We start from the raw sequence: 23,197 nt of genomic DNA on the forward strand, positions 1-23,197 counted from the left end.
TCCCAGCGCCCGCCTGTGAGAACTCACCTTTGGGCATTATGGTGGCTCTCTTTTAAACAGGATTCCCCTTCTGCTTCCTCTTCTAGCTTCTTCTCCTATTCCATACAGTGCCCTAAGCCAGCCGTTCTCAGCCAGAATGTCTCCACTCCCACAGGGAGTGTATATCAGATACCCTGTGTATCATATAGTTACATTATGATTCCTAACAGTAGCAAATTATAGTTACAAAGTAGCAATGAGATGATTTTATTGTCTGGGGGTCACCACAACATGAGAGGCCGAGTTAAAGGGTCACAGCATCAGGAAGGTTTGAGGACCTCTGCTAAGCAGATGGTGGGTGCCTATCTGCCTTTGCTACTCCAGAGGTGTGGAACTTTTTATCCCTGAGTCCCTAACAATTGCCAAGCATAGCTCTACTCCAATATCCTCCTTCCCCACACCCCAGACATGGTCTTGCAGTGTGGCTTAGGCTAGCCCAAGCTTTTGATCTGATTGTCTTCCCCCTGTGTCCCCAGGACTCCCTGTGTCTACACCTGTGTAGGGCTGATCACCTCAGTGTCTCCTGGGTCTCCACTTCATGTGGAATCTCCTTCTTGTCACAATGCTATACTTACTAACTTCTAGATCTGTCTCTCTCTTTTTTTTTTTACGTGGTTTTATTTCTTAACCTTTTATAAATGCCCAGGGCCATGAGGTTGTGTGAGGAGATTAAAAACCCCCACATAGCATTCAAAAGTTGTACAGGTGTCAGAGCACAGAGGAAGCACAGATGCACTTCTGGGACAGGGAGCACAGGTTCATTACAGGGTCTGGGTGTTGCCAGAAAAGTGAATAGTCCCTGTGAGCTTTGCCCCACCTTCACCAGCTGAATTTAGCTCCCTCTTGTGAGCCAACTTCTTCCATTCTAGTCGGAGGGGTACTGAATGTATCTTCTTGCATCAACTAAACCCAGTGCATGGTTGCTTTGTATTTGCTCTCTGGCCCGGAGGTGGACGGTGTAATACCTTATGTTAATTTATGTCTGGTTAGAAGCTGAGTTAAGTCATGCAAAAGTAGTAATATTGCTTAATTAACAAGAGGTTTCTGAGACTTGATCCGTAGGAGTTTCTTGGTCTAGATTGGCCTTGGGTTAAATATATACTATGGAGTGTTCAACACAGCTGGGGATGGTTTACCATATGGGTCCAAATAAGTAGAAAGGAAAGTCAGCTAAATTAGAAAAGGATGAATCTCAACTCCATGAAATAGATGGTAATTAGCAACAGCACAGCCCTGGAGTTAGCACTGGTGCCAGTGAATCTGAACAGCTTTGGCGTCTGCAGAGGGGAGGGCTGGGAGTAGCTCTATTATTGCCAGTTTTGATTTGAGCAGTATTTGTGTTCTCCGGAAGGGCGAGCCCCCCCCCCCCAATTCTTCATGAGCAAGAATTCCAACTATAGAAGTGAGTTTCTTTTTTCTTAACATTTTAAAATAGAACCACCTAAGATTCCCAGCAAGGCTACAAGACCACTCTCCTATGTAGCGGAGAAGGGAGCCAGGACAAGTCATTTGGGTCCCTTTTGCAGGTGAATGCAAGCAGCTGGGTGCAGTAATTAAGGGAGTGTATTCTCTTGAAAGTGCCAGGAGGCATACTGGCTGGGGAGCAGAACCTCTTTCTTGTAAGATTGGGGTGCCTCTGTGGGGCGCACCCCATGAAGAAGTCCTTCGTAACTCATTGGCCCAGGGCCATATTGTTCGACTAGAAGGGAAACTGGCCCCACTCTTCCCTTTGCAGAGGCCTCTCGCTTGAGGCTCCGGGTCACTGCAAACCAGCCCTCATCTGACAGCTGTTCTCAGAGTCAGACCCTGTTGAGCCTTCACAGCTGCTTTAACGCCTGAGCACAGCATTCCTGTCTAAGAGCATTGTCTGCATAGCTGTGCAGGAACCAGGTGGCTGCAAAGCACTGGGGAGGGAGTGCCCAGGGCTCTTTCATTGCTGGCTTCATTGGCTGCCTCTCCCTCCTCAGCCCTTTCTTCTTTCTACTGAGGGGATCCAAAAACCAGTTTCACCCACGAACGTTGGAAGAAACCAGATTCTAATCTGGCATCTGCATGGTGGGCTGAGTGAAGGGTGAGCCTGCAGGGTTCCGTTGTTACAGCTGTTCAGGTTTTTCCTTTCCTGTTCTTTGAGGCAACTAGGGTACCAGGGCATAAAAAGGTGCCCACATTGTACACACATTACTTTTTTTTTTTATTATTTCTTTGTGTTTTCCTACTGGTTCTAGGTGGAATTTTAGAAACACACTAGATTATTCTCTGAGAATTCGAAGGGCTTTTTTTTTTTTTTTTTTAAATTATTTTTAAGTCAGGGTCTCTTGTATCGCAGAACTTGCCATGTAGCCACAGATGACTTAAAGCTTCTAATCCTCTGGCTTCCACCTCCCAAGTGCTAGGATTACAAGGATGTGCCATGACACCCAGTTTATGTGGCACTAGGTTCCAAACTCAGGGCTTGCATGCTAGACAACCATTCTACCTACTGAGCTATACCCCCAAGCCTGGGTTTTTAGATGACAAATGCATCCCATACTGATAACAAAGGAGACTAGGCCTTAGGTCCTATCTAAGAAACCTAGCCGAGGTGACATCAGAACAGAATGGGAATAGAAGTTTGATCTTTGGGCTAAAGTGCCTTCTTGGGTATTCCGTGGAGCTAGGCCGTCCTTGAACCGGGTCTCTGTCCCTCAACTATAGCACACCTGTCAGAGGCCTGATGCTCCTCAGCCCCTCCCCTGGGTATCCAATTCCTGTCTCAGCTCTCTGGAGCTTCCGTTGTTCACATGGAAACTGCACTGTTAACCTCATGGAAGCTATAAGCAAACATGGCCTGGGCTTCTCTCTGCCCTGTCTTTTCATAGGCCAATAGTTGAATCCAGGCAGCGGCTGAGTCTGGGTCTGAGAAGCCAAGGGAGGGACTTGCCTCCCATCATTCCGTCAGTCTTTTTTGTGTCCTAGCAACCTAAGTCTTACGATGGTCCCTGTTTTCTATCTGGGAAAGCCAGGTGCAGAGAGAGAAGCATGGAGCCCCAAGGTCGTATATGCTTGAGTCCCAGGTACCTTTCAGAATATCGCCTCCCCTGCTTATGCAGAGACCTCCTGTATTTGGCACTGTCTCATCCCTGGGCCAAAATGCCGAACAAAAGCGAGTTAAGGGAGAGAGGGTTTCCTCTGGCTCACAGTCAGAGAGTATAGTGCATCATGGCGGTGAAGGCAGGACAGCAGGAATGTATAGCCCAGCCACACTGCACCAGGCATGGAGCAGAGCGAGGAATACTGGTGCTCCCCTCACAGTGCTCAAGGACCTCCGCCAATGGGATGGTGCTGTCCATATTTACAGTGGGGTTTTCCCACCTCAGTCAATCCTACCTAGGTCACCCTTCACTAGTCATGCATAGAGGTTTGTCTCCTAGGTGATTTCAGATCCTGACTCCCTGGCCCGGTCCTCTCTGGCATACTTCAGGCCCTTTTGTGAAGACAGATGATTTCTTCTAAGCCAAAGATCTCAAGATAGCCAGCAATCTGAGCTGTAGGCCTATCCTCCCGCCCCCAACTAGATAAAGCAATTTTCCTTTTCTTTCCAACCAGACAGCTCCCACCCCGAGGCCTCTTGAGCCCTCATCAGCCAGACAGAATCCACTCTCTGTGCAGTCAGCATGTCTCTGGTGTTGTGAATCAGCATCCTGTTCCAGAGGGTTCTTGGTTCCCTGCCAGAGACAGTGGAGACACGCATTTTCCATGGAATGCCGGAGTCCAGAGCGGGCCAAGGATTTCTGCCCGCAGAGAGGAAGAGAGCAGGGCGGGCTTTGTGGGTTTGGATTCAATGCTTGAAACCTTTTTAATGCTTGAAAAATATGGTGGGCAGCTGAGAAGACCCGGCCCCTCAAAGTCTCTGCTGGAACTCAGCTGTCAGTCATGCAAAGACCTCCCTCAGGTAGACTCTGCTTAGAACAACGATGGACCTTTTTTTTTTTTTTACCATGTCTTCAATTGGAATATTGAAAATATGCAGGTGATTAGATTAGCCAACCATCTTCATCCAAGGAAAACATGCTTAACTGCGACCCTGCACCCGTGTGTCTCTACATCTTGGATCTTTGTTGGGCTTAGGCCGCTTTACTTCTGTAAAATTTGAGTCTGTTGGATAAGTTTTTACAAAGATCACTTGAGTAGGGCCCAACAGGTAAGAATGCTCGCTGCCCTCGCAGAGGACTCAAGCTTGGTTCCTAGTACCCAAGTTGAGCTATTCACAGCCCCCTGTAGATGCAGCTGTAGGGGGATCTGTGGACGCTTTCGTCTGGCCCACAGTTTCTTTAGATCTCAGATCCTTCTACCTAGTCAGTCCTTGCTTAAATGGTGGGGAGTGAGAAGTTGGAAAGAACCCAGTGCATAGATGCAGAGCCTTATCCTCTAATTTCTGGAGCTAACCTTGAAGGCATGGCCATCAGTATTGACTACATTGCCCACCTGGATGGCTGAGTGTTTGCCCCACCTCTTTCATCTGTATTTAGACTGTGGTGGCCAATGGCTTCTTGATCCCTGCAGCTTCAAGCTATGCTGGATAGTTTTCCACAGGAACAAACTGTTTCACCCACTGGGATGTCAGGCCAAGGAGAAGCAATAGTGGTCTAAAGATAATATCACCGGGAGAGATGGCTCAGAGGTTAAGAGCACTGTCTCTTCTTCCAGGGGTTCAATTCCCAGCAACTGCACGGTGGCTCACAGCCATTTGTAATGAGATCTGGTGTCTTCTACTGGATTGCGATCATACATGCAGGCAGAATGATGTATACATAATAAATAATTTTTTTTAAAGATAATATCACCAATGGGTATTCTTGTGCTTTGGCATAGGTTATGCCTTATGTGCCAGTCAAGGCACATAAGCCCAGAGAATGCTGGGCTTCTTGAGACATGCCAGCAACTACCTGTGACACAGCACTGATGCAGATGAGGGTTTAGAGGGTTTAGGGTCCAGAGCTGCCCACTTGTAGACAATCTCTGTTCAGTTTCTCTGTAGTCATCAGCATGATACGGCGAAACCTTTGATAAATCTGCTTCTAGATCCAGCCTTCTACACAGATCCATATTCCTTTGTTGGTTTTGTTTGTTTGTTTTTCGAGACAGGGTTTCTTTGTATACCCATACAGCTTTAATCTCAGCAGGCAGGAGGCAGAGGCAGAGGCAGGCAGATTTTCTGTGAATTTGAGACCAGCTGGGTGAATCCCTGTCTCAAAACCAAAAACCAAAAAAACTGAAAAACAAACAAACAAACAAAAGCACAACAACAACAACAACAACAGCAAAACCCTCAAAAAAGAATAAATAAAATTCAGATTATACTGGGCACTCTGGTTTACAAGCATGCTTTTTTGTTTGTATGTTGAGTATTTTCCCCAAATCAGTTAGTACTTCCTTGCTCTATTTTAAATGACCACATACATAGCATAGTATTCCAGCATGTGGACAAAATGAGATTATTTAATCAGTCCTTTATTGGACATACAAGGGTGATAATCCGTATCCTCAAACCCAACCCAGTGTCTAGCAATAGGGTTTCTGTATTCACACTGACTGCTCTAAAATCATAGGTGGAGTGCTAGACATTTGTTAGTATGTGGCCCCACTTGGAAATGAGTACATAAACGTTTTAAAGCATCTTTCTTTTTATACCCGGAAATTATCACGTTGTAAATGCGCGTGAAGCATCAGGATGCTTCCCCTGTCCAACTGTTCATTGTTCTGCCACCCAAACATCATAGTTCTGGGCTCCAAGTGCTTTGGGATGCCTCTGACTTTCTGTAAGACAAGATGGGTGCAGTCTGTAAGTGACCTTGTGTGCTTAGAGACTCTGGAATTGCCCACCCAGTCATGGCAAAGGCTTTTCCTTTTATTGGGCAAAGTTCATAGTCAGACAGCGGAAAGCTCTCTTGCTGCCCGAATCCTCAAAACTGAGCTTTGCTGAGTTAAATGACATGTGAGGACTATTTCTGATATAAAAATTGGAAACTTTCAGATACCTCGAACCTTGCTTATCTTTGTAAATACACATGTTCCAATTAAAATAGGTACTGAAACATTTGGGTGGCACTTCAAAACTCCCAATTTAGATTTAATTTAGATTAAAGCACTTATTCTTTTTTAATACAGTTGTAAAATTGATTATTAAAGTCACCTATTGAAGATTGAAAGCATAGGATGTATACTTTCCTTGTGAGACAATCTCGTCTTCAATAAGTGTGGTTCTATTAATCAATTAGCTATTAAAATATAACTGCCATATTAAGCCTGACTCATTTGTCATGACAGCTGGTATAATTATAAAAATTATACCTAGCCATTTATACAGCCATAATCTTGCAATAAATATAAATAATTGTCTCTATTAATTCATTTTGAAGGTTCTGTCTATTAATTCTCCAGTTAAGTGGCAATTTGGAGACCTTCATTTAAAATCTTTGTTGTTCGTTCCATCTGACTGCCAGAGTTCCACACGTGTACCTCCCACTGTTGATTTTGGAAACCAATTCATGAATAAAATAGCTTTTTAAGTGCAAATATTTAAAGGGTTGAGGCCCAAGGTCCAAGGCTTTCTGGGGAAGAAGGTAATGAGGGTGCCTGTGTTTGGGATGAGCTAGTCGTGACATTCTAGTATTGGGTTTGGGAGAGAGTATGTGGATTTCACTGTGTGAACGTCTCCTAAAGCGTGTGGTGGGGTAACTGTTCATAACTTGTCTCTCCACAGGAGTGGATGAGGTCACCATTGTCAACATCCTGACAAACCGCAGCAATGTGCAGAGGCAGGACATTGCCTTCGCCTATCAGAGAAGGACCAAAAAGGTACTGGAACCTTAGCGTGGAGGGCAGGCCTTGTTGAGTTAATGTTCTCAGATATTGCCTGTTCTGTTCTTAATTAATAAGTGTGTGTGTCCCTTGTTTGTGTTGCCCTGCATACCGTAGGGTGGCAGGCCCTAAAGCTTCCAGATGTTTCCCTGTCTTCAATTTCTATCTTGTCACAGAAATGCTGGGGATACAGATGTGTGCTACCGCATCTGGCTTTTTTTTTTTTTTTTTTACATCTAGCACCATTACCTGCTAAGCCATTCTCCACCCCTGCCCCCGTCCATCATTACTTTTTCTTTTTGTGAGTTGTGGATCTTCTTTAACCAAAAGGATCCTTCTAGAACTCTTGGATGTCCAAGGTTTCCCTCTTACATCCTTGAGAGGGTTGCTGCTTACATAGGTACACCCGTGGGAGGTAGAATGGAAAGGTGACATCCTGGAATACACGAGGGAGGCATTCTGGAATAGACGACAAGGAAGAGAAGCAATGGTCCCACTGGTTTATGTGCTGACTCTATGTCGTTGCTGTGCTTAGGTAGCAACTCACTTCCTCTCATGGCTTCTCTGGCTTCTTCGTCAGGTGTTGTGAATGTAATTTCAGAATGGTTTCCTCCACTGGGCGTGAATCCTAACGTGTGCTTCTCATTTACACGGAGGGGCTGGGGAGACAGCTCCGTTGGTAAAGTGCTTGTCACACAAGCATGAGTACCTGAGTTCAATCTTCAGCATCCACGTTAAACGAGCTAAATACCCCAGTGCTAGGGACGCTAGAAAGGATTCCTGGGGCTCCCCAGACAGTCAATTTAACTGATTCAGAGAGCTCTAAATTACACACACACACACACACACACACACACACACACACACACACACACACGGTGTCTTCAGATTCAGCCTGGCTGAAGTGCTGTGGTCCAGCCTGCTATCTTCAATAGGCTTCGCTCCTAGTGTTTATGGAGTTTTCTGTGTGTGTTTTTCCTTTGCTTATCCACTCGTGGCTAAAGCAGGCCCCGTCTTGTCCACCTTAGTTTCCCACAGCACTAGGACATTTTACCTTTCAGGATATGCTACTTAATCTTAACGCTTTGCTATTAAAAGCTTTTGACTTATATTCGGACAATGCCATCAGGGTGACCTCATGCAGCTCCCGCCTGACTTGAGGCTTTCACTCCCCGCCACAGTAGCGTTGACCTGAAAGAATGCCAGGAGAAACTGTGTGTTCCTGGAGTTGGCGTGACCACCAGGTCCTGGGAGTTCCAGGTCAAGCCTGGCTGAAGCTCTGTCCTCCATGCTCCAAAGCAGTTGGGAAAGGACGTAAATGGGAAAGCAGCTAGCTCCCTTCATCCCACACACGTTACAATTCTCCTTTCACGGTATGACGTGTGTTAATCTTCTGCAGTGAGGCTCAGAAGGGAGTGTTTTATGTCTCTAGCTTTCCCAAAGGATCTGAGAGCCGCAAGAGCCAAGTTCCCGTTGGAACAGGAGATCCACTATTCTGGACTGAAGGAAATAACTGCTCATTCATTGTGGCCTTGGAACTGTGTGTGCACACATGTTAGGTAGCTGGAGAACGCAGATCCTTCAGAGCCTGTTGGAGTAAACACATTATTAGAATCATGAGAAGGGTCAGCAAACACACAGGCATTAGCACGTGCTAAGGACAGCCCACTGCCCTGATGATACTTAATGGTCCAGGGTGATTATCTGTCACAGGAAGATGCCGCAACTGCCTGAGGTAATTTTCTAAAGGACGTCCTAGTATTGTTTTAGGTGCACTGTTTGTCAAGATATGGTCTGCAGCAGTGGTTCACAGTCTGTGGGTCATGATCTCTTTCAGGGGTTGAGCAACCCTTTCCCAGGGCTCACCTAAGACCATCGGAAAACAGATGTTTACATGATGACCCAGAGTAGTAGCAAACACACAGTTATGAAGTAGCAACAAAAATACTTTTGTGGCTGGGATCACCGTGGCATTTCTGACCAGGACAAAGAACCCTATTAAAGGGTTGCAGCACTAGGAAGGTTGTGAACCACTGGTCTAGAGGGACAAAGGGACCCTGCCCAGGTGGTGAGCTGCTGCAGATACTGTCACAGCTAGTAAAAGAGGGACACAGGGAGGAAGTTTGCATTTTATGCTTTGTCCCTTCAAACTAGTGCTAGACACAAGGTTTCTCTACGCAGAGAACACTCATTGTTCTATTGATCCCTTCTGGGATTTTTATTTGTGCTGAGTCCTATACTGGGCATTCTGAGCAATTCAAGTCAAAGTGGAAAAATCCAGTAGGTGCCCAGATGTCCCCTGAGGTGAGAGCAGAGATGGAGGTTGGGGGGAGGAGTGTCAAGGGCAGACCAAGTTGGGAGTCACTTAACCTCAGGGTTCCAATTTGGAAAGCTGGTGTTATAATTGGTATGTGTTGTTTTAGAAAGACCCTCCTACCTCCCATGCATGGTTAGGGCATCAGAAGCCAGAAGAAGAAGGTGAATGGGGTGGGCCCAATGCTTGCTTGCATCCACGCCAGGTCTGACCTTCTTCTTTCTTTCTTTCTTTATTTATTTATTTTGGTTTTTTCGAGACAGGGTTTCTCTGTATAGCTCTGGCTGTCCTGGAACTCATGTTTTGTAGACCAGGATGGCCTCGAACTCAGAAATCCACCTGCCTCTGCCTCCCAAGTGCTGGGATTAAAGGCATGCGCCACCACCGCCCTGCTCAGGTCTGACCTTCTTGACACTTGCTGTATGTCACCTTTAGAGGCTTGTGGAGCCTCAGAAATTGTTGGCCAGCCAGCCTACAGGGCCAAGTTCCAGGCCATCAAGAGACCTTATCTCAACCAGAAAGTGGAGGGCACCTGAGGAATGACACCTAAGCTTGTTCTGTGACCTTTACCCACATATGCTCCTACACACACACACACACACACACACACACACACACACGTACACCACATAAAAATAAATGCAGCTCAGCTCAGTGCAGCTGTGGCCTCGTCCATTCCCATGGCTAGTGAGTACCCAATCCCCGAGGAAATATCTTTAAGAGCCACCCTGAATTAAGGATATCTGTCTACATATCTGAGTGCTGCCTCAGACCTCCGACTTTATTAAGATTGTGTGTTCATGATGATAGTGGCATGATGATGACATTGTTCAACAGGAAGTTGAAAGGGACTCCGAGGGGCTGGAGTTCACATCATATTCTTCATCGCCCCAACCTGGAGGAGATGGGAGTTGGCTCAGGGCGAGGTGCAGTGTTTTACATAGGGAAAGCTCAGCACCCACCCCCACTCCAGCCTCGCTAGCACAGCTAGCTGCAGGCTACAAGGTCCCACCCTAGAACAGCATCACAAACGCCTTCCCTGGGACCTCTATAGACCTGCAGGACTCCACTGGTCTTTCTGCCTCACTTCTTTTCAGCTTGACTTGGAAAGTGACCTTGGAAAGTGACCTTGGGACTCTCCGCGTCTCCCTGAGACTCCACTCTTAGCTCTCCTCTCAGGAGCTATCAGCTACAGCAGTTTCTATCTAGTGATCAGCCTGGGTGTTAGTGGATTTCCTTACCACGTGGTTTCTGCCCTCCTGGTCTGATGTAGGGGACGAGGAAGTTCTCCCCAGACCGCAGAGTGGTCAAAGACTCACACATAGCCTGCTTTTTAGATAGAGCCATCTTATTTCTGTCTCGCTGGTTCCAGAGTGGACGTTGGTTCCAAGCAGCTCTGAGACATCTCCCTTTTACAGGAGCTCCCGTCAGCGCTGAAGTCAGCCTTATCTGGCCACCTGGAGACGGTGATTTTGGGCCTATTGAAGACACCTGCCCAGTATGATGCTTCGGAACTAAAAGCTTCCATGAAGGTAAACATGTGTGGGGTGTCATCCGTCAACCTGCCCATTAGTGTCTGTGAATTACAGCCTTTTGAGTGTAACTAGGTGATTGTCAGTTGTGTTGGAGTCTTATTTGAAGTCATTTCCCCCCAATGCTATAAGTTGTCAGGATTTGAACCAAAAATATTTCAATCTCTCTCTTTTTTAATGACGGCAAAGAAATTTCCTGATGCTGAGAGGCTGGCTAGCAGCTGCTGAGACTCGGCACCTGGGCGATTGGAATGCCTCTTGGGAAAACTGCTTCCTTGATTGCACTTCCTTTTTAAGGAGGATATGTGTGGTATTAAGGAGAAAGAAAAACAGCTTTTGTTCAGTAAAGCTTGCAGATTCTGCCCATGCCCTCCTGGATGCTGCTTCCTCTGGCTTCCCCCTCCCCACCCCCCCCATCCGTTGCTGGGCCAAAATTTGGATTTAGTCCAAAAATCAGCAATGCAGTGCAGGTGAGGATCGATACCAAGGTGGGACTGGCACCTGAATCCAATGGGAAGTTTCTGCAGGACATAATATTGTTATCTAAGTTTTGACTTTGCAAAGCTATTTTGAACATGGGAATTGAGGTTAAATTAGTAAATTCTAGTTTAGAAACGCCCTTGGATTTTGTGCTCACCTAAGCTACCCAGTATTACTCAAATGTAAGAGATAGACAAATGTCTGCCACAGCAAAGCTCAGGGCCCCTTCTCTGTGTACTTGTGACATGTTGGATAATCTGAGGCTGCCCTCTGCTGGTACTTCTTGGTAAGGCATCTTCAATGAGGGGAAGCTGTATGTCACCCTGTTGGGTTGTCATCTTTTCTGGAGAAGACACCAGGAATGAGGCCCCTTCACACGTAAAGTACCACCAGAACCCTGGAACTGATAGCCCAGAGCCACTGTAGGATTTGTCAAATCTCTCTCTGTCTCTTTTTTAGGTCATCAGCATAGCTCTTGCTAGTATAGTGGCATGCTAGGCAGGCTGTAATGCAGAGGAGATACCAGTCAGTGCCGTGACACACCAGGCACGGGGTGCAGGCTAATAATCCTAGCACTCCAGAGGTGGAGGCAGGGGGATCAAAAGCTCAAGATGATCCTTGGCTGTATTGGGAGTTTAAGGCCAGGGTGGGATACCTGAGACCTGAGAGAGAGAGAGAGAGAGAGAGAGAGAGAGAGAGGAAGGAGGAGGAAGAAGAGGAGGAGGAGGAGGAGGAGGGGGAGGAGGGAAGGAGAGTGTACTTTTCATGCCAACAACAGCTTTGATGATGGTAGCATTCCTGAGATTGCCAAGCCTTTGGGCCATTGGGGTCATGTGTAAGCCAATCTTTCCCCAGGTTTCTTTAACTATCAACACTTGGATCAGTTCATCTTATTTTTGTCAAGAATCCACTTAGTTGAGATTTATGTGATTTCACTGGTATCTATGGTCGAGTTATTATTGACTTAAAGCAGACCTGTGTGAGCTGTCAGTCACTCCACTAATCCAAGTAACTGGGTCCAAGGAAAGGCGCTTTAACTGCACCATCTTTGACCAGACGCCAGCTCTTCCATTAGCTATCATGGTTGAGTGACTCTTCCGAAGATCTTCAAGTGACGTTAGCAAAAATGATGCTTTCAAAAAAAAAATCTGTTTCCACATCGGGCAATACCAGTGGCAGTGTTTTGCCATATGTCACAGGAGAGGTTGGCCCTGTGATAAGAATTATTCTTAAGCTGTGGAAAGCTTGGGCCAAGTTTTAGAAATTGCCAAGGTCACCTTTGAAAGTGGAGATAAAGCCCTATTAGACTTCTCCGATGTGTGGGCGATGGGAGGCGAGATACTGCGCTCGGCTCACTTTCCCTCGGTGTCAGGACCCAGGATTTCTTCTGACACATGAGTTAGACTTTATTTCTGTCATCTTTGAAAAGCCTGCCTCTCCCTGGAAATACTCAGAGATGCTCCGTGATCATCTCAGCACACCCCTTGAGAGGTTCAGAGTGCTATGTAGACCTTTGGCTAACAAGGGAAGAATTTGGGGTTTCACTGGAACCTGTGGAAAAAAAAACTATGATTAAAATCCCGGGGAGAAGAGTCAAAGATGAGATTAAGACTAAGATTCAAAATTAACTATTAACCCGGGGCTTAGCTTAGATTATACAAGGCACATTTTAAAGGGGCATCTACTCTCTAATAAGTTTAATTAATAGCTGACACACTTTTCATGTGGGTAAGTACCTTTCTTATTGTATTAACACCTTATAATTGATTTACATTTTAAACAGTTGTAATTCTACTTAGTTCAAAGTGGTACCTCTATATTCGAGAAGACATGTACTAGAAGACCCTTGTTATTAAGCCTTGACTTTGATCAGGAAGCCAGCTTTGAAATACACGTTTCATTGAGTCCTTTCAAGCTCCCTAGCACGCTCAAAAGTGTATATATTAAATTCAAATATCCCACTCATTAAACTCTCATTTCCTAATAAAGTGCTAGCCTCTAGGCTTATTTAGCACTTTTGTTATTCCTTCTTCCTAAATACCTGAAAAGTGCAGAGTAATCAAGCAAAAATGGAAGTAACAGGATGCATTTTTTTTTTTTAAACATTAAGCCATTTTTGCGTTTCAAAGAAGAGAAGCGAATTTTCATCCTAACTAGCACCTTTCCGCTAAGGAGATGTTCTAATCTGTGGCAGCTGCTGACAGCGGCCCCACACCATTTCTTGGTCAATGAAGACAACTATTTCCTGTTTATTAAAATAGTGGGTGGCTGAGATAGGAACTAAGAAAGACAGATAGCGAGTCGGAACCCCACGGCCTCCTCTGGCGCCCAGGGATACTACAAGGCTGTCTCTTCTCATTCATTTTTCAAGAACATAGTAGAATATAGATGTTCTGCTTTTACAACATCTCGGGATCTGGTGATGTGAAAAAGAAAAGAAAAGGCAGCTTTATGTAGTGCTTGAAGAGCAGAGCACAGGCTGCTCAGGAGGGGCAGGTGACCCTGACAGAGCTATCTGTTTGCCTTTTACTTGACGGAGGCCAGCCTTGAGAGAGGCTGCTGATGAGGTGAGGGAGGCTGCTGATGTCTGGGCGTCTTGCTTCCCAGGGCCTGGGGACTGACGAGGACTCCCTCATTGAGATCATCTGCTCACGAACCAACCAGGAGCTGCAAGAGATCAACAGAGTGTACAAGGAGAGTGAGTAGCCTGCTTCTGAGACCCACCCTCTTAGCCCAGAGCGTGTGTGTGCATCCCCGGGTGCACTCTTGCATGTGTGCTTCCGTGCATGCTTGCGTTCATGAGTATGAAGAGAAGGGTCAACCTCAGGGGGTGTTCTTGGGAGCCATCCACCTGCATTTTGACAAGGTTCTCGCTAAGCCTGGAGCATACCAATTAGTCGAGGCTGGCTGGCCAGTGAGTCCTGGGATGCCTCCTGCTTCTGCCTCCACAGCACTGGGGTTTCAAGCACACCCTTAGCACATTAGGCACAGTCGTGGAGGTCAGAGGACAACCCTCAAAGCTGCTGATTCTATCCTTCTACTGTGAGGGGGTCCGGTGCCTGGATCTCGGGTCATCAGATGTGGCCAAAAGCACTTTTATCTACTGAGCCATCTTAGCAGCTTGAGAAACAATATTTTAGTCAGAGACGAGTTCGCTGATTAAAGAGAACCTGGGGACCCCTGGGCTTGACTTAGGCTTGTTTGTCCGTTAGACTGACAGTCACCCTAGATTTGATCTCATGTGAGGAGACCCCCTTCTAGAAACTCCATCCTCAGTTGGGGACTCAGGCTATTTCCACACTAACACAGCAATGCCTGCGTTTTGAAACTCGGTGGGTGACAGACAGTTGTAGTGGGTGCTTGGGTGTGCCTGCGGGAGGCGTCAAGCCAGATGTGTTGTCTCCTCAGTGTACAAGACTGATCTGGAGAAGGACATCATCTCTGACACATCTGGAGACTTCCGAAAGCTGATGGTCGCCCTTGCCAAGGTTGGTCTCTCTCCCTCCCACCCCTTGCCTCCTTCCACAGCAGGCTCAGCTCCTTCTATACTGGGGAGGGAATTAACTAAATCCTTGTGCCTGCTCAGAAATTCCGCTGCACTCCCGTCTCTGCAGAACTGTCATATTTGTTAATAGGATTTCTTATCCTGCAGAACCGTGTGGACAACTGGACGCCGGGGCCAGGGGAGGGGTGGGCAGCTCCCAAGCTCTGGCCTGGATTTCTGTGCTAACCTGCACCGAGTGACTAAAGGAAGGTCACTTTGCCTCTATTTGTGGCCACAGCGGACGCATTAACGTGACCTTGTTCCTTTCACCTTTCACTTGTGTGCGCGCACATGCAAACCTTGCCTCACTAGTCCTTTGGCATATGTGTGGGTCTTTGAGGTGCTTTGCTAACATTACCGCATCAATGTAGATGTAAGGCATGTCTCCCGTGAATCTCTAGTTCCGGCCGGCATGCATCTAAACACCAGTCTGTCAAGGGAAGGGAATTCTCTCAGGGAGCCCTGTGGCAAGTGACTGAGGAGTGTGCTGCAGCCTGGCCCACTTGCATCTCCATGACAGTGACAACTCTGTGACTCTCCTGTCTTCATTTGCTCCCCATTCAGGCACTGCAGACTCTGGGTCCTTTTAGAATCTACTTGTATCTTGCTTCTTTGACCAAAACCCATAGCTGCTGTTCCTTTCCAGAAAGCCCCACCACTTTCACCCTGGGCCTGGGAACCTCCATCTTCATCACTGTGTTTCTTTCTTTCTGCTCTGTGATGGCCCTGGGTGTTGTACCACTCACCTGTAGACCTGTTCCCCTTCTGCCTGTGAATGCAGAACACCCCCAGCCACCACCATACTGCCGGTTCCTGAGGGTTCAGTTCAGGCCCCGTCCTAGCACTTCTGGGCTCAGCCTACTGTTTACTACAATAGCTCTTCCCTTCATTTACATACTGTATCATCACGGCACTCTCAGTTGCCATGAATCTCACCGTTATACCCAGCTTGACGGACGAGACTTAGATGGGTTCAGTTTCTCTGGGACGTGGGTCATGAATTCAGTAAGATCCTCACTCAGGCTTGGGTACCCAGGGTTGGCTAGCAATGGTGAGACATAGCGTACCCGCTTCCTTCCCTGACCATCTCTCTCTTCCTTGGCCTTGTCTAGATTGACATGTGAAATGCTGTATTCGTTCAGGAATGAGGTTATGGCTCACCCAGGTTGGAGAGGAAACTGATGGTCCTTCTTGTTTTTCCCCTACAGGGCAGACGAGCAGAGGATGGTTCAGTTATTGACTACGAGCTGATTGACCAGGATGCCCGGGTATGTGCCAAGCTTCCTGGCGTGTGTATTTGGAGGGGTTGTATCGCACGCAACTATTTCTTTATGTACAATGAATAACCTCAAACTAACATTTGTTATCTCTCAGATCCTCTGGGTCAGGGATGGAGACTGGGTTGATCAGATCATTCTGGCTCAAGGTCTCTCATATGGTTGTAGACAAGACGTTGGTTAGGACTGTAATTACTGAGAGCATGGCCAGGTCAAAGGGTTCTTTCCCACGTGGCTCATGTGTGACTTACTGTTGGCAAGAGATGTTAGCACTCCTCCATGTAGGCCTCCACAGGCTGCTTGAAATGTCCCTGACAACATTGCCGCTGCCCTCCCTAGAGTGATCCAAGAGGGATCCAGAAGCCCTCATGCTCTTATGACTTGGTCTCAAGTGTCACACGTTCTTGTCATACTCTCATCATTAGAAGTGTGTCCATGAATCCAGCCCACAGCCGTGGGAGGGGTAAAACTAAGAGATATCCCTTCTAAGGGAGGAATGGGCCTTTTAAAGCCTCAGCCCATCTGAGAATATGTGGTTTGTTTCTAGGAACCGTAGTTGTAATGCCTGGGTCAGTTACCAGCTCTGTACCCACTTCCCATTGGCTCATTCAGGCTCTGACTCCACAGACGTGCTAGGTCCTGACACTAAGCTGGTAGGAAAGCCGGAGCAGATGAGGTAGGCACACCAGGCTAGGAAGGCTCCCTGCTCCACTCAGTGGGGAAGGGGCCTGTGGCTTCCTCATAAAGCTAATTTAGATAGCTGCGAACTAGGTGTGCCTCACCCAGAGGGGTCAGCTGTTTGGTTGTCTTAAAGCAAGCAAGTCATAATAGCTGCAGACAAAATCATGCACCTCCATTTTAATATAGTCTGGGGAGTGCTCAAGTATAAGAGAAAGGTTTTTAACAAGTGCTACAAGTAGGCTTTGTGGTCTAGGGAGATAGCTCAAGCGTGGCCCCAGAAGCCAAAATTTGAGCACACCTGTTCTAAGTGGTGCATTGTGGGTCACACCTGCAGTATGGGCTCGTGTGCTCACTTGTCTCTTGGAACAGGCTTTTTAAGTAACATTTGCTAGGGGTGTGTGGTTAACTTCTCCTGGTTGGCTGCATCTCTGCTAGGGGTGTGTGGTTAACTTCTCCTGGTTGGCTGATCTCTGCTAGGGGTGTGTGGTTAACTTCTCCTGGTTGGCTGCATCTCTGCTAGGTGTATGTGTGGTTAACTAACTTCTCCTGGTTGGCTGCATCTCTGCAAGGGGCGTGTGGTTAACTTCTGGTTGGCTGCATCTCCCACAGGAGCTCTATGATGCCGGGGTGAAGAGGAAAGGAACTGATGTCCCCAAGTGGATCAGCATCATGACTGAGCGCAGTGTGTGCCACCTCCAGAAAGGTGGGTGCCGTGCCAGCGAGGCCTCGGGGCCTGGAGGCTCTCAGGTGGCGAAGGCTGCACTGAGGAGCAGATAGATCTCTAGAACAACACCTGTTCTCCACGCAGATCTTTCAGTTTCCTTTATCAAATCACTTGGCCTCCTATCTCACTGTGAATCCTCTGTCCCCAAATATGTTCAATATTTGATATGTTAGCTTGTTTCACTGTGGTGTGTGTGTGTGTGTGTATGTATGTGTTCACATGGATGTATTTGTGCATATTGGAGCCAGAGGTAAACCTTAGGTGTCACACCTTTGGAACCGTTCACCCTGGGGTGGTTTTTGTTTGTCTGGTTTGTCTTTTAGACTCATTGCCCTTGAATTAAAAAACTAGGCTAGGTAACCTGGACAGAAGAGACCTGCCATCCACCCGCCTCAGCCTTCACAGCGCTGGGATTGCAAGCACAACATCGTGTTTAGCTTTTTTGTTTTGTTTTGATTTTGATTTTCAAGTCATGGGTTTTGGGTTTGGGGGCTAAACACAGGGCCTTCTGGTTGGTTGTAAGACAAGCATGCTGCCAACCGAGCCGTCTCCCTGGGCCTCCCCTATTCCCCTTCTTACTAGAGGATCCTTTGTTCTTGCCATGATTGTTGAAGTACAGGATGTGACCACCTGACTCTTACTGTTTCACATGACATCCACACAGATGGATTCCAGTGACAGAGCATAGGGATGGTCACATTCTGTGGCCTAGGCAGAGCCATTAGGGATAGGAGCTAGACCTGGGTCCTCTGGCAAGACAGGTACAAATCAGCTCTGGTCCACCAAGGTGACCACCAGCCCCTAGATGACTGCCTACCCCTAGGATGCATCAGGAATCACCTCTAGTTGTTGGTTGTTTTGTTTTTGTTGCTGTTGTTGTTTAATCAAAGTATCTAATTACACAGATCATCCATGCAGCTTTGACTAGCACTTCTGATATAATTTGTTGCTTTTCTTAGTGTTCGAAAGGTACAAGAGCTACAGCCCTTATGACATGCTGGAGAGCATCAAGAAAGAGGTCAAAGGGGACCTGGAGAACGCCTTCCTGAACCTGGGTGAGCAAGTATGGCCCTTCCACCTTGGCAGGGAGGACAGAAACGGGAGGAAGGAATGGCTGTGCGCTTGCTTCAAGGGGACTTGAGAGGTGTGGTGGCTTTTCTGCATGTCTTAGAGAGTTTTAGGATTGACTGTAGATTTAAAGATATGAAATGGGCTTAAATTGCCAAGAAGGACAATTTGGTGTGGAGAAGGGAGGGCTATACTGGGCAAGCTTACATAGACACCCGGTCATCAGTGACCTCTGCACCTCGTGGTTGAAGGTGCCGCAGTGGGTAGAGCCTACTAGTTCACAAGATTCTGAGTTTTCCTTAGCCTTCTACAGCCTTTGCCCATGGACAGGCCCATTCTGGTCAGTGTCTTAGGGTCAGGTGGGCAGACTTGACCTCTGTCTCCTTCCCACAGTCCAGTGCATCCAGAACAAGCCCCTGTACTTCGCTGACCGACTGTACGACTCCATGAAGGTAAGGACTGCTGGCCCAGAGGCTCCATTTCCACTAGGCTCCGCCTCTGTTTTGGCTCAAACTGAATCTCTGTGACTAGTGTGTAGGGCAGTGGTTCTCAGTCTTCCAGTTGCTGCAACCCTTTAATACAGTTCCTCATGTTGTGGTGGCCCCTAACCATAAGGTTATTTGGTTGCTACTTCAGAACTGGACTTTTGCTATAGTTATGAATTGCAATGTAAATATCTGAAACGCAGGATACCTGGTATGCAACCCCTGAGGGGTTGAGACCCACAGGTTGATAAGCATTAGTTTAGAGGATGGGTTCCCACTAGCTAGCTGAGATTGTATTTGGCAGGTGAGAAAGCACCATTCCATCTTCTCTCAGTTGTTTAAATACATGCGATGCAGCTCCAGAATAAGGTGTCACTGGAGGGAAAGGGTAAGGTGACAACGGTGTCTGATTTCTGCTGGGGCTTTCAGCTATGGTGTCCCATTAGTCCCAGGATAAAAGCAAACAGGATGTGAGTGACCATCAGCAGGCACTACACAACAGCTTTTCAGTTCCCTCCCTTAAGTCCTGGCAGGAAACCCTGCAGGGCACCTGGAGCCAAGGCCAGCTTTATAGATGCACAGCTGGGTGATCTTCCTGCATGAGCTGCCCCGACCAGCCTTGTTCTGGTTCTTGTCCTGCCAGGACTGGTCTGCCTTCCAGGCCCCTGCTTTCTTCTCTGGAGCACCTTCCGTGTCCATGTCGACCCTCTGCCTGCTCTCCTTGGGCTCCCTGTCACAGATAGTTTCCTTAGTGCAGGCTCTTTCATGCATTCACAAAGAGCCATAAGAACAGCGTGCCGGCCCATCCTCTCTGCATCCCTAAGTGTCCATCAGCCCTTTGCTGCGTATGCAAACTTGCAGGCTGGCGGTCAGAAGCAGAGCTGACTGGAGAGGCGGCTCAACAGTTAAGAGCACACACTGCTCCTGCAGAGGCCCCTTGGCTTCTCTAGTTTGAATCATTCATAGGCTCCTGAAACTTCAGCTACAGGGTATCTGATGCCCTCTTCTGGCCTCTGTGTGCACCTACATGTACACCTATGGGCTCCCCCAGACACATACTTAGAAATTTAAAAATAAATCTTGAAACATTCAGATGTGCTTGGAAATCTAAGGTGCTCGTCTTCATTAAGGAAACAGTCTCAGCACTGCATTTTTAAGTCTTGTAAGATAACAGCATCACGACCCACATGAGTGCAGGCATTAAAGAAGCTGGCTGCTGTTGTCGAAATCCTGGTTTGGCTCCCAGCTCCAGGCTGGACAGCAAGGAACCATCTGGAATGCCAGCTTCAGGGGATCTGACACTCTTTTCTGGATTCCAGAGGGCTTCCCTAGACACACACACACACACACACACACACACTTTAAAAAGCAGAAGTCAATCTTTTTAAAAACACACACAAGAGCCAGAAAAAACTGGTGGGTGCTTTTTTAATGACAACCTTGTCAAGGAACGTAGCTCTGATCATCACTTTGACTTTCAGGGCAAGGGGACTCGAGACAAGGTCCTGATTAGAATCATGGTCTCTCGCAGTGAAGTGGACATGCTGAAAATCAGATCTGAATTCAAGAGGAAATATGGCAAGTCCCTGTACTACTACATCCAGGTAAAGCCTGTGGCATGGACCTGGCTCTGCCAGGCATGGTGTGTGTGTGTGTGTGTGTGTGTGTGTGTGTGTGTGTGTATAACTATGTGGGTGTGCATGCATGTGTGTCTGAATGTATGTGTATGACTATGTGGGTGTATGTATTTGTGTGTGTATGTGTGTGTGTACAAGTGTGTGTGTGTATGACTATGTGCATGTGTATATGTGTATGTGCATGTGTATATGTGTATGTGCATGTGTGTGTGTGTGTGTGCAGGTGGTTGTAGAGAACAATGGCAGAGTGGTGACCTTCCTGTTTTCTCATTTCGTAGAGAATAGACTCTGGGCACCAAGAATCAGGGATTTATATTGAAAGTAGCCTATATGATTTTCATAGGCTCATAGGTTCAAAGAAGGTTTATACATTTCCCACAAGTGTCACTCTACAGTGGTCATAGGTGTTTATAGTGATGATCCTGCATGACCTGGTGACAATCAGAGGGACTCTGAAGGCCAAAGGTGTTTTGTATTCTATGATGCTCCTGCTTCCTGAAGATCCTCAGAGAGGCCTGACCATTTGTCTCTCACCAGTCCACCTCTTCTGTGAACTTAGTGTTTGCATTTTGGAAGGCTGGAGCATTCCTGGTGTTAACACTGTGCTCAGCTCCCAGGGTATTACTCTGGAGACAGAGCCTAGGCCTTGCATATGCTAAGTAAGCCCTCTACCACTGAGCTAGCATCCACAGCTTTTTAAACTTTTTTTTTGGGGGGGGTGGTAGTATGTGTATTGTCTGGGTGTGGGTGTGCATGTGTGTGTGCAGGCCAGCGGTCAACCTCTGGAGTCATTCCTCAGGAACTGTCCACCTTGTTTGCTGAGACAGGATTTCTGACTGAGAGTCGGGACTCAGTGACTGAATGAGGCTGGCTGGGTGGTGAATCCCAGAGATCCTCCTGTCTCTGCTTCTCAGTGCGGGTGATATTGCACGTCACCAGCCCTGGCTTCTTAAACTGGGGAACTGAACTCAGGTCCCCACGCGTGTGTGGAAAGCAACCCCTCCTCCTTCTCTTTGAGAAGGGTTCTCACTAAGATATCTGAGCTGGCCTTGAACTTGTGATTCTCCTGCCTCATCCTCCTAGTTAGCTAAGCTTATAGGTGTGCATTACCAGGCTTGGCTGCAATCCCCTTTCTAAAAGATCCTGACATTTCTATATCTATCTTGGTCTATGGTCACCAAGGACAGTTGTGTGTGTGTGTGTGTGTTCGGGGGTCAGTGCAGCCATGCTTCTTAGGGCACACGATTAAAGCCAGGGACAGCAAAGCTCTTAGAAATTATTTCTCCACTTCACTAGTTATTTTCATGCATCCTTAAAGCCCACAAAACTTCAGAGGGAGGCAGCCAAGGTTCTACCCTGTCCTGTGCAGAAGGGCCCAGGTGCAGGAGAAACTCAGGCATGCTGCAGAACGCCCTGCCGGACCTGCAGTGTGGGAGACATTCTCTACCCTCGCAGTCATGACAGGAAGACGTACCATTTCGTACTGTGCTTCAGAGGGCCAGGGCTTTGGTCCACTGTGCAGGCCTGCAAGTCCCCAGGGTACATCAAGGCTATGGCGGGTTGCTGTACAATCTATTGTTTTTTTTTTTTTTTTTTTTTTCTGACACTACAATTGCTTTTCTTTCTTTCTGGCCACTGCAGCAAGACACCAAGGGTGACTACCAGAAGGCACTGCTGTACCTGTGTGGTGGGGATGACTGAAGGGCTCAGCACAGTGGATCACCCAGAAGTGGCTCTACCTGTGCCCCAACCTGATGTTCTAGAGACTCCGCTCTCCACTAATGGACCCCTGAGCTCCTCCCTGTGAGGATGACAACAGGGCCACCGACCCTTTCCCCATCTTAGCTGCCCTTGCCTGGCTTTCTCCTCATTCTCTTCCTTTATGCCAAAGAAGTGAACATTCCAGGGAGTGGGGCGTAGCGTCTGTGACATGAGACACTTCCTCTTATGTACTGTGTCGTGAATAAACCGTTTTTACTTTAGAAACAAGAATGCCGTTGCCTTTGCTTTCGAGCCACTGTTCAGAAAGCAGACGTACTTGGGATTTGATTGTTCACCCAGGGAGGTTGCCCCTAGAGGATGAAAGTTCTAGAACTTATCTCTTCCCTCTGGTAGCCACTATACAGATGCACTTTTAAAAAGGATGAGTGAATTTAAAATTATATACAGTTCAAATTTTACCCCTTAGGCAAGGACTACAGCTCTTATCTGGGTCTGTGTGTGTGTACTTCTCCCTGGGGACAACAAATGTTTTATTCACCCAGATGAACGCTGACAACACACCAGAGAAATGATTCCACCCCAGTCTAACCTGGTGAACAAATGAGCTTGTATAGAGTTACTTAAGAGAAGAGAACCTCGCTTGAGGGTTACTTGAAGAGGCATGGGAAACTTCACCACTGAATAAAATGTCCCTGTCCCTCCCAGGAAGTATATGTCTTATGTATCCTCAAGTCGGGGTAGGGTGGGCAATACACTTCTTCCCACACTCATGACGTAACCCACTAATGGTGAGTACACCCTGGGGAAGGGGTCTCACAAGCCCCTTCTTGTTTCATGCTATGTGACTGAGTGGG

The 23,197-nt window shown here is 47.3% G+C and overlaps 1 protein-coding gene across 2 annotated transcripts in view; it reads left to right on the top strand.

The window, feature by feature from the left end:
- The window catches only part of Anxa2 (annexin A2), a 39,072-nt gene extending 16,459 nt beyond the window's left edge, over nucleotides 1-22,613 (top strand). For both annotated transcript variants that reach the window (XM_021171402.3, XM_029481950.2), the window contains exons 4-13: nucleotides 6,782-6,876; nucleotides 10,612-10,725; nucleotides 13,813-13,903; nucleotides 14,614-14,693; nucleotides 15,958-16,017; nucleotides 17,317-17,410; nucleotides 18,391-18,486; nucleotides 18,893-18,951; nucleotides 20,466-20,588; nucleotides 22,263-22,613. In XM_021171402.3, the coding sequence (XP_021027061.1) occupies nucleotides 6,782-6,876; nucleotides 10,612-10,725; nucleotides 13,813-13,903; nucleotides 14,614-14,693; nucleotides 15,958-16,017; nucleotides 17,317-17,410; nucleotides 18,391-18,486; nucleotides 18,893-18,951; nucleotides 20,466-20,588; nucleotides 22,263-22,322 (872 nt within the window). In that variant the 3' untranslated portion in view covers nucleotides 22,323-22,613. The remainder of the gene's footprint in view (nucleotides 1-6,781; nucleotides 6,877-10,611; nucleotides 10,726-13,812; nucleotides 13,904-14,613; nucleotides 14,694-15,957; nucleotides 16,018-17,316; nucleotides 17,411-18,390; nucleotides 18,487-18,892; nucleotides 18,952-20,465; nucleotides 20,589-22,262) is intronic.
- Nucleotides 22,614-23,197: the final 584 nt, after the last annotated feature.

The sequence above is a fragment of the Mus caroli genome, unplaced genomic scaffold (genome assembly GCF_978045245.1).
Source record: "Mus caroli unplaced genomic scaffold, Mus_caroli_1 scaffold_11, whole genome shotgun sequence".
Lineage (NCBI taxonomy): Eukaryota > Metazoa > Chordata > Mammalia > Rodentia > Muridae > Mus > Mus caroli.